General features: G+C 40.4%; 1 protein-coding gene across 1 annotated transcript; it reads right to left on the bottom strand.

The window, feature by feature from the left end:
* Positions 1-954: 954 nt before the first annotated feature.
* LOC139646186 (protein NLRC3-like) lies at positions 955-11,256 on the bottom strand. Its single transcript, XM_071522118.1, has 9 exons — positions 11,168-11,256; positions 9,470-9,548; positions 8,336-8,564; positions 6,255-8,052; positions 5,984-6,157; positions 5,237-5,410; positions 2,727-2,900; positions 2,494-2,540; positions 955-1,511 (listed from the first exon to the last, which is right to left on the bottom strand). The coding sequence occupies exons 1-9, from the start codon at positions 11,233-11,235 to the stop codon at positions 955-957; spliced, it is 3,300 nt and encodes a 1,099-aa protein (XP_071378219.1). The 5' UTR covers positions 11,236-11,256.

Below are 11,256 nucleotides of genomic sequence, written 5' to 3'. Positions count from 1 at the left end.
GTTGAACTATTTTTATAGATGGCATGAGTGTTATACTGTTCATAGAATGAAGCTGAAGGAGCGCTGCTTTGCTTACCAAGTTTAAAAGAAGGTGCTCGTTGGAGTCAAGGCACACTTCTTTGCAGAAAAAGTTAAAAAGCCTTTAATGTATGGGTTACACTAACACGTTTCAACTATACAGTCTTCATCAGGGCCCTGATGAAAACTGTATAGTTGAAACACGTTGGCGTTGAGGCTTTTTAACTTTTTCTGCAAAGAAGTGTGCCTTGGACTATTTTTTTGGAGGATTAGACATCCCAGCCACTAGAGATGAGCTGTATTCCTTTCTCTGTCTAATGAGTGTTATACTGTTTTGAAAACATGCGGTCTTGAGCTTTCAGAATCCATAAACCAATTGTATTGTATTTTTTTATATAAACTTAGTAAATAGAAGAGCCAGTTGCATTCAAAGGCACTGGGATAATTTTCTCGTCACACAACAACGTGCTTGGTATCGAACAAACCTGAGTCACACTGACAAAAATATAAAAAAAAGACGTAAAAAAATTGTAGTTGTAGAGATTGTAGAAAATGAAAAGGTTGTTTAGCTTGGAGTGGTGATTACCAAATTAAAAAAAGTTCAAAAGAAAGATATTTTAACCTGTCAATCATCAACAACAGACTCTAAGATGAACAACAATAACTTGATTCTGTCTGGTTGAATATCTCATCCATTTCAGTTTATTTTCCACAATAAACCATGTTTTGTACATCTGTGATGTTAAAATGTTCAGTTACCCAACACATAGTATACACTCTATTTACAGTGATTGGTGGATTATGTTTGTTTACAGTATAATGAGTAGTAAACCAATATGAAAATACAAACATTAATATTATTACGTTAGATGCATGCACGTGTGTGTGTGTGTGATCCTGTACAGAGTGAATGATCATTTCAGCAGTTGTGTTTCTCTACACGGGAGGTGACTCTCCCTCGTCAATCTGACACAGAGACACTGAGGAGTGAAAGCCAACCCCAAACGCAGGATAGAGTGGTTCAGTGAATGTGGAGTGGAAGGTGTGGAGGTGGATCAGTGTGTCAGAGGAAACTCTGTAGAAGGACAGAGAGCCAGCAGGCCAGTCCAGATAAACTGCGACTCTGCCAGAGCCAGAGGAGAGGGGGGTTTGTATGACTGTTGTTCTGTTATTGTATGAGGCAGAGTAACTCTCACCAGAGCAGAAGAGACTCCAGGACTTGTCATTCACTCCAAGCCTGCAGTCATCACCCCTTCCTCTCCTTCTGATTCCTCTGTAAGTCACTCCAATTGAAACCCATCTTTTACATTCAACCTCCCAGTAACAGCGACCAGTCAGACCATTTCTACACAGCAGCTGAGGCCGGTGGTCAAATCTCTCTGGGTGATCAGGATATGGCTGCTTCTCTGTCACTGCTGTCACCTTTCTGTTGTCTTCAGACAGGAAGAGGTTTTTGTTTGCTGTGTTTGGGTCCAGTGTGAGTTCACAGGTATCTGATAGGGAGAACAAGACACAATACAGCAGCAGTTTCTCATTGAATACACCTGTTGTGTTTATTATTTATTGATTTATTAATGACTGTGAATTATTATTATTTTTAAATACACCTATTATTCAAATTGAAAAGAATTTGTTCAAATTACAAAAAAGGCAGTCAACCTCTAATGGGGCTTACATAAGATACAACAATTAGGAAAATATGATAAAACAAGAGTACTAATAAATGAATGGGTTACAAATGAATGGGTTAAAAACAAACAGACAAATAAATAAATATACTACATATATGTATTTGGACAAAATAACAGAAATTGAAAGGCAGCAACACAAGTGAGTCATATTAAGTTGAATACCAATTAGCAGTATGTGTCAGCTTTAAAAGAGGTCTCACAATCACAATTTTTATACGCGAGTTTTCAAGGCAACATAAGGTAACTTGCAGAGGTACAAAGAGGCCAGATATAGTTGCTGCCTCAATTGCTGATGCATTGATTGTAAACACATTAAAATTATGTAACGTGGCAAGGGGGAAAGTCTCAAAATCAAGGACAACATATGCCTAACACAGGCAAACTGCATTGGCAAAGAGGAACACTGGCCAAAAATAGATCCACCCCAATAGTGACTAAAGGACACTTAATAGGATATTTGCTAAGCAACACCACAAACTACAGCCTCAAAAAATTACCATAGAGTTGAATCAACACTTCTGTGACGCAGTCTGAACAAAAACTGAACATTATGAGCTTCAGAAAGCTGGTATGTATTGCAGGGCTATTGCATTGTATTGTATTATATTGTAAGGTGTTTCTATTATTTTGTCCACCCCCTGTATGTATAACTTACAACTCTGCTGAATAGATAAATATTTCGCAGAGGGGTGGAGAAACTGGAAAATACTAGACAAATACTGAATTGAATGTAGTTGAATGTGTTTTGCTTTGTTTTCATGAATCAAACTAATTACACACTTACACTTCTTTAGACCAGATTTCAACCTCTGAACTCCACCATGGTCCAAACTGAGGAGGGATAAACAAAGTCAGACTGGTATTTTCTCTGTGATTATGGAAACATGCACATTTAATAGGAATGATTTTCCATACAAAATCAGTCACAGTTCCTGTTAAACAATATTCCTCAGTTTGTCAGAGAGTCACAGAGAAAATGTGTGAGCTCTCAGCCTTCTAGCAGTTGCCTCTCCATACCTGAGAGAGTCCAGTCTCCAGTGTGGATCCTCCAGTCCAGCAGAGAGCAGCTTCACTCCTGAGGCTCCTGGATGATTGTAGCTCAGGTCCAGCTCTCTCAGATGGGAGGGGTTGGAGCTCAGAGCTGAGGCCAGAGAAGCACAGCCTTCCTCTGTGAGCAGACAGCCTGACAGCCTGAACACACACACAACACAAGCTACATGTTCATATTTTACATTTCTTAGTATACGACTCTGAAATTAGTTGTTCTATTTAAATTAGTTGTCTGGTTTTAAGGTTGCTGATATTATCGATCAGGTCCCTGTGATTGTCGAACTGTATCCCTCTGCCCACACTGTGATTGTCCATGCCGGGGCTAATGAATTTACTGACAATTTTGACTCATTCTGGAATAATGTACACTTATACAAATGGGATATTTCTCCACTGATGTTTTGGTTTCTTATTTTAATAATTCTTGCTTGACCATTCTAGATTTTATTGCACCTTTTAAAGACAAAATTAGGAAACCTAATGTCCTGCCTTGGCTCAATGACATTACTAAGGACATTAAGAGACAATGCAGGAAAGCTGTGCACAGGTGGAAAAAAGATAAACTCACTAGATCACTCAATATCCGCAAAAACGTAATGACTGTATATCAGAATGCAGTCAAGTATGCCAGGAAAGCAGATTTTTCAGATTGAATCTCCAGCCAGTCTTGTAATTCCATGGTTTTTATTTCAACGTTTGACTGATGAGTTCCCATCCAATCAACCAGTACAACCACTTCCTGAAAAATGTGAGGAGTTTCTCTAATTCTTTGTCAATAAAATAGAGGGGATTAGATCACAAATTTCCCCTGAGTCCAGAGACCTCTGTATATATAATTGCTCTGATCCCCCTGCTCCGCTAACTCATTTAAATGAAATCTCCCTTCCAACCCTAGAGGACACCATCTCCCAAATGAAATCCACTTCCTGTCCTCTAGATATAATTCCCACCAGATTCTTGAGAGAGGTATCTCAGACAGTTGGCCCAAACATTTTATCTATTGTCAACTGCTCTCTAATTACTGACGTGTTTCCTTCCTCCCTCAAACATGCGATAGTTAAACCTCTTCTGATCTAACCCTAAATCTCTTGTTTAAAACAATTTTAGACCAATTTCTAAACTACAGGTTTGATGATTGTTCTATTTTAATTCTCCTTTATCTGAGTGCTGCTTTTGACACAGTTGACCACCACTATTTTAATATAATGTTTCAAGAAATGGATTGGCATCAAGGGCTTGGCTCTTGATTGGTTTTGCTCATACCTCAGTGACAGAAGTTTCTTGGTCAGAATTCGAGAAGCCTCCTCCTCTGTTGCCCCCCTTTTGCGAAGTGTTCCCCAGGGTTCAGTCTTAGGTCCCTTATTATTCTCTATCTACATGCTTCCCCTGGGGCACATTATTCGTAAGCATGGTATCCACTTTCATTGTTATGCTGACGACACTCAGCTCTATGTCCCACTCAGACCTGGTGAGGGAGGCAACATGGCCTGTGTTATATCTTGTCTCTCTGACATTAAGTGCTGGATATCACAGAACTTTCTCCAGCTAAATTAATCAAGATCTGAGATCCTTTTATTTGGTTCCCCAAACATGGTCACCTCTTCAGTCAACTCTTTGCACCTTGTCCTCCAATGTCAAGCCTGCTGCCCGTAATCTGGGGCTGTTCTTTGACTCTGACCTCTCTTTTGATGGCCAAATAACTAAGGTCATCCAAGCATATTTTCTTCGGCTAAGGAACATTGCTAAAATTGGGTCGTTTCTATCCTTTAAAGACCTTGAAAAGGGGATCCTTGTTTTTATTTCCTCACAGTTAGACTACTGCAATTCTCTTTACTCAGGGCTCGATAAAAAAGCCATCTCCCACCTGCAGTTGGTACAAAATGCAGCTGCGAGACTTTTAACCAATTCTAAGAGATCAGACCACATCACACTTATTCTTGCATCTCTTCACTGGTTGCCCATAGGTTTCAGAACTTTAAGATTTTACTGATAACGTTTAAAGCTTTACAGGGCAGGCTCCAATCCACATTTTAGGCCTTTTAATCTCTCATGAGCCTGAGCACAGTCTGAGATCCTCAGATAGGCCCTCTTGGTTGTTCCTAAAACACGCCTCAACACTAAATCCTCAGACACTCACAGGACACTCCCTGCCTGAGAATCTCAGGCTAGCAAAATCTCTATCATCTTTTAAGTCACTTTTTAAAACCTACTTTTCTGTAAAGTCCTTCACTAACCATCTATTTTATTCTAGGTTTTGAAAGGTACTATATAAATAAAGTTTATTATTATTATATACTTGCAAAACATATAACTGTCTCCAATGTGAATAGTTGACCGGCTCTGTGGCTTTATTTGGTTTAAGAGTTTAAGGTATTTTAGGTTTCAACAACTGGAAGCAGAGAAAACCATACACAGGTCAGCTTTTTATTTACTAATATTAAACTGCAAGTAAAGCTGGATTTAAATGGAAAACTAACCTGAGAGTTTCCAGTCTACAGTGTGGTCTCTCCAGTCCAGCAGAGAGCAGCTTCACTCCTGAATCCTGCAGGTCGTCGTTACTCAGGTCCAGCTCTCTCAGACTAGAGGACTGGGAGCTGAGAACTGAGGCCAGAGCTTCACAGCTTTTTTCTGACAGCTTACAGCCACTCAGCCTCAATAGACATGAAAAAACATTAAAATGTTATTTTATTATATTTTAATGTCAATGTTGTCGCTGTTTTTTCTTTCAAACTATGGTAGAGGTAGGTTGTTTGTCTTGCTAAAATCTCCTCTTGCCTACCTTGTGTTTTTCGCTATGCTTGTCCTATATAATGTTGTTAACCACTGATTGTGTTTAGTTAGATCTAGCTAGACACATTCTCGGTAAAGTCCTCTGAGACATGCTTGTGATAAAGGGCTATATAACTACACTTGACTAAATGCATCCACCTAATGGCATATGCTAGGTCATGCTTCACAAAAAGCCATGAAGAATAAGAAGATATATAAAGCAGATTTTAAGTGTTTTAAAAGTTGGGCCTTTTTTCTGTCTCTATCCAGTCCAGTTTCCATCTTATGAAATTGAAAATGCATGTAAAATGGCTCTGAAGTTCTGATGTGAATCTAACAGGGTCACACTTTGTAGATTCAGGAATACTGAACTTAGAGACATTGTTTTGAGAGTACGGACCTTAGTGTGGAGAAATGTTTAAAATGTAATGAGAAAAACTGTAAATTGATGTTACCTGAGAGTTTCCAGTCTAGAGTGTGGACTCCCCAGTCCAGCAGAGAGCAGCTTCACTCCTGAATCCTGCAGGTCGTTGTTAATCAGGTCCAGCTCTCTCAGACTAGAGGACTGGGAGCTGAGAACTGAGGCCAGAGCTTCACAGCTTCTCTCTGACAGCTCACAGTAACTTAGCCTGAAGAAGGATTAGAAAAATATATATACATTTTTTCCCTCCTGTAAATAAGATCACATTTAGTATATTTAAAATGTCCAGTTATCTGTGTACATACAAAGATTTATTGGAGGCTTTGACCACTGGCAGCAGCCTCAGAAGACCCTCCTCTGAAGCAGAGTATTTCTTCAGGTCAAACACATCCAGCTCTTGTTCTGATGACAGTAAGATGAAGACCAGAGCCGACCACTGAGCAGGGGAGAGTTTGTCTGTGGAGAGACTTCCTGATCTCAGGTACTGTTGGATCTCCTCCACTAGAGAACGGTCATTCAGCTCATTCAGACAGTGGAACAGATTGATGCTTCTCTCTGGAGAGTGATTCTCCCTGATTTTCTCCTTGATGTACTGGACTGTTTCTTGATTTGTCTGTGAGTTACTTCCTGTCTGTGTCAGCAGGCCTCGTAGAAGAGTCTGATTGGTCTCCAGTGAAAGGCCCAGGAGGAAGCGGAGGAACAAGTCCAAGTGTCCATTTGGACTCTGTGGAGCCTTGTCCACAGCACACTGGTGGAGGTGTTTTACCTGAGATTTGTTCCCGAACAGCATAGCCCACCAGGATGCTGTTTGTGTTTCTGACAGTAGATTGACATCAGTGTTGATGAAAGACAGAAAGACATAAAGAGCAGCCAGAAACTCCTGAATGCTCAGATGGACAAAGCAAAACACCTTGTCCTGATACAGCCCACGCTCTTCTTTAAAGATCTGTGTGAACACTCCTGAGTACACTGAGGCTGCTCTGATATCAATGCCACACTCTGCCAGGTCTGTGTCATAGAAGATCAGGTTGCCTTTCTCCAGCTGCTCAAAAGCCAGTTTTCCCAGAGAGAGAATCATCTTCTTGCTCTCTGTATTCCAGTGTGGATCTGTCTCAGCTCTCCCATGATACTTGACATTCGCCAGCTTGGACTGGACCACCAGGAAGAGGGTGTACATCTTAGTCAGTGTCTTGGGCATCTCTCCTCTCTCATCTGTTCTCAACACATGTTCCAGAACTGTAGCAGTGATCCAACAGAAGACTGGGATGTGGCACATGATGTGGAGGCTTCGGGATGTCTTGATGTGTGAGATGATTCTGCTGGCCTGCTCCTTATCTCCGAATCTCTTCCTGAAGTACTCCTCCTTCTGTGGGTCAGTGAACCCTCTCACCTCTGTCACCATGTCAACACACTCAGGAGGGATCTGATTGGCTGCTGCAGGTCGTGTGGTTATCCAGAGGCGAGCAGAGGGAAGCAGTTTCCCCTTGATGAGGTTTGTCAGCAGCACGTCCACTGAGGTTGACTCTGTAACATCAGTCAGGATCTCATTGTTCTGGAAGTCTAGAGGAAGTCGACACTCATCCAGACCGTCAAAGATGAACACAACCTGGAACTTGTCAAACCTGTAGATTCCTGCTTCTTTGGTCTCAGTAAAGAAGTGATGAAGAAGTGACACCAAGCTGTACCTTTTTCCTTTCAGCAAATTCAGTTCTCGGAAAGTGAATGGAAATGTGAAGTGTATATTGTGGTTGGCTTTGTCTTCAGCCCAGTCCAGAGTGAACTTCTGTGTTAAGACTGTTTTCCCAATGCCAGCCACTCCCTTTGTCATCAGTGTTCTCATTTGTTTATCTCTTCCAGGTTTAAAGATGTCTTCACATTTGATTGCTGTTTCTGAACTTGCTGGTTTCCTGAATGCCATTTCAATCTGTCTGATTTCATGTTCATCATTGACCTCTCCACTCCCTCCCTCTGTGATGTAGAGCTCTGTGTGGATCTGATTAAGTGGTGTTGGGTTTCCTGCTTCAGCAATCCCCTCAAACAAACACTGGAATGTCTCCTTCAGATTAGTTTTTAGTTTACGTTGGCACGCTGCAGCAAAAGTTTCTAAATGAATAAACAATAAATGAAATCAATGAGTGGATCTTATGGAAAATATGAGAAATGTAAACATTTACATGTGGATGTATATATATTTCCCACTCATGATATCTATTCAGCTCATCATTAGAGAACAGACATGTTTTGTGTGTGTTATGTGCAGCCCAGAATAGATAGATCTGATGCAGATGTGTACAGCATATTTACAGCAGTGTTTATAATGTAAACCTCTCCCATTTTCCCATTATTTCCTGTTTCCATTATGTTAAACATGTTAAAAGCATCTTACTGCTCTGCAGAGAGTCAGCCAGCTCCACTTGCTTCATTTCCCTGAGGAAGTGCAGTGTGATCTGCAGAAAAGCCTCTCTGCTGCTCCTCCGCTGCTCTTCCCCCTCACCATCCACCACCTTGTCATCCTCATTCTGCCCCTCTAAGCATTCTGGGTAATCTGGACAAAGAACCCTCCGGAAGCTCTTCAGTTCGTTCTTCATAAAAATGACAATGTTCTCCTCAAGAAGCTGGAACAGAATAATATAATAAATTAAATTAATAGTTCACCCAAAAAATTTAATTCTGTCATTATCTACTCACCCCCATGCCAGTAGAAAATCTGGTAAAGTTTGTTAGTCCATACAAGAGTCCCGGAGATCCCCAGAAGAAGTACAGTACATTGCTGTGTTCTCCAAAACAATGAAGTCCTGGAGACCTGTCTTCAGTCTTCAAAAAATAATGGAAAATAACCATAAAATGGTCCATGCAGCTCTTACAGCATAATCTAAGTCTCTTGAAGCCAAAAGATCCCAAAGTGACCGACATTTACACCATTATTTAGTTGAAATCGCCACTCTAGCTGTTGATTTAAAAAAACATCACATTTGTGCAAATAGGTGCCAATAGGTAAGACTAGCTCGAATTAGCAGAAACAAGACTTCCAGTTTGGCCGTTTAGCCTTCAAAATAAAAGCACAAGATTTTGAAACAGGTACAATTACTGTTTTAAACCAATTACTTTGTATTTAATCATCAAATTCAATAAGTGAGCACCCATATTAATGTGTGATGTCCACTTTAGTCTCCTTTCTGTATTTATTCTGCACAGTGTAATACATGCAGACAGGTCTCCAAACAACTTAATTTGTTTTGGAGAACGCAGCAATGTATTTCTTCCAGGGATCTCCAGGATTGTTGTATGGACTAACAAACTTTACCAGATTTTCTGGCATGGGGGTGAGTAGATATTTTCATTTTTGGGTGAACTATTCCTTTATCTTTACTATTAAATTTGCAGAACACAGCATCAGATGCATCTGTTATTGATTGAAAGCCCATTGGTCTAAAGATTGTAGCATGGAGACTATGACCAGAATGCTTATTTGCATTTTATTTGTAGCTGAAGTAAAATGTGTTGTTGTAAATTTATACACCATAAATATGGAGTCCAGGTCTGTTTGATGCTCCTGGGCAGACTGACCAGTGGGAACCTCTGACCTCTCCTGGTGAAATCTGTGGAGAAGATATATTAAAAAGTAGCAGCGCGCACAGCTCCAAATCATAAACAATGTATTGGGTGCACGGTTGTGGCAAGGATCAAAACAAACAGAACACCGGCACTTACAGAACAATAATCTTCTTATTTATTATGGGCAAAAAACAAACACATTTCAGCTAGAAGCCATCATCAGCGCCATCAGCTAGATGGCTTCTAGCTGAAACGCGTTCATTTTTCCGGTTGTTATATAGCACATTTCATACACAATGGCAAGTCAAAGCGCTTTACATAAAATAAAAATAAAGACATAGATAAAAAGACAAGATTAGGATTAGGAAAATGAAAATGCATTAAAATCACATTTTAAAGAACATATAAAAGATAGAAATAAAGAAATATTACAAAGCAGATGAGTGTTGCCCTAAATTTCTTAAAAAGCCCTGGCGAACAGAAAAGTTTTAAGCCCTGATTTGAAAGATTCTAAAGTGGAGGCAGACCTCAGATGTTCTGGAAGTTTGTTCCAGGCCTGAGGAGCATAAAAACTAACAGCTGCTTCTCCATGCTTTGTTCTGACCCTGGAACAGTAAGCAGACCAGTATCTGAAGACCTGAGGGGTCTAGTGGGTTCGTAACATTGAAGGAGATCAGAAATGTATTTTGGTCCTAAACCATTTAGCGCTTTATAAACATGCAACTGAATTTTAAACTCAATTCTTTGGCATACAGGAAGCCAATGCAGTGATCTCAGCACTGGCGTGATGTGGTCCATGTTCTTAGTCCTGGTTCGAACCCTGGCAGGTGTTGTGTTCTATCATGATGAATCCTTGTAGAAGCACAAGATTAACTCCAGTGTAAATGCTGGTCTGATTACTGGATGTGATGTTTTGAAAGAAGAGGCAAAATCTGCAGTTTGAAGGGCTGGACCAGTTCTATATCCAATGAGACTGATAACAACAAACCCATCTGTTTTTTATCATCAGTTATCATTCCTTACCTTTTGTCAATAAATTGGTGTCCTCCTTTGAATCCAAGAGGTGGAGTCATAGACCGGTCACTCTTCATGGACACACAGCTGGGTTCAGGGGAGTCTGGTCTTTCCTGCTGGATCCTACTAGAAACACAGGATGGACAAAACAGGGGCAATGGTTAGAGAGGCAGGATTTTGACCAACAGGTTGACAGTTCATGACTATCATCAGTTTTCATTCTTACCTTTTGTCAATAGATTGGTGTTCTTCTTTGAATCCAAGAGGTGGAGTCATAGACCGACCACTCTTCATGGACACACAGCTGGGTTCAGGGGAGTCTGGTCTTTCCTGCTGGATCCTACTAGAAACACAGGATGGATAAATGGTTAGAGAGGCAGGATTTTGACCAACAAGTTGACAGTTCATTACTTAACACTCTCTCACTCCACAACCCAATACTAAAGTTCCCATATACAAGAAACTTAAGCCCCAAATTGCTCCAGTGTATTTCTTAGCTGTCAATAGTAAAAGACTGTGGTTGTACTAGGCAGCTCCCAGGTGTTAAGATGTAACTGTATCGTATGTGATGAAGACCAATGGTAAAAAAGTTAATGAGTAATGGTTAAAACATGAATACAGTAACATTTTAATGCTAGTAACACTTTACTTTTTTTCAGAAGAATGGTGTTCATCTTCAGAATGACTAAGGTCATCTTCTGACAGGTCACTCTCCATGGACACACAACTGGGTTCAGG

The sequence above is a fragment of the Centroberyx affinis genome, unplaced genomic scaffold (genome assembly GCF_046629955.1).
Source record: "Centroberyx affinis isolate AG114_WGS23_722 - 3 ecotype Tasmania unplaced genomic scaffold, CSIRO-AGI_Caff_v1 ptg000953l_1, whole genome shotgun sequence".
NCBI lineage: Eukaryota > Metazoa > Chordata > Actinopteri > Beryciformes > Berycidae > Centroberyx > Centroberyx affinis.
Note: the sequence above shows the minus strand (reverse complement) of the source record. Positions and strands in the feature narration are given on the sequence as shown.

Excerpts from the sequence above, each read along its gene's own strand:
- LOC139646186 (XM_071522118.1), bottom strand. The coding sequence starts at position 11,235 with ATGGAGAGTGACCTGTCAGAAGATGACCTTAGTCATTCTGAAGATGAA. Across the intron at positions 8,565-9,469 it reads ACCTGGACTCCATATTTATG|CTTCTTGAGGAGAACATTGT; the intron begins GTGTATAAATTT and ends ATTCTGTTCCAG. Across the intron at positions 6,158-6,254 it reads AAAGCCTCCAATAAATCTTT|GCTAAGTTACTGTGAGCTGT; the intron begins GTATGTACACAG and ends ATCCTTCTTCAG.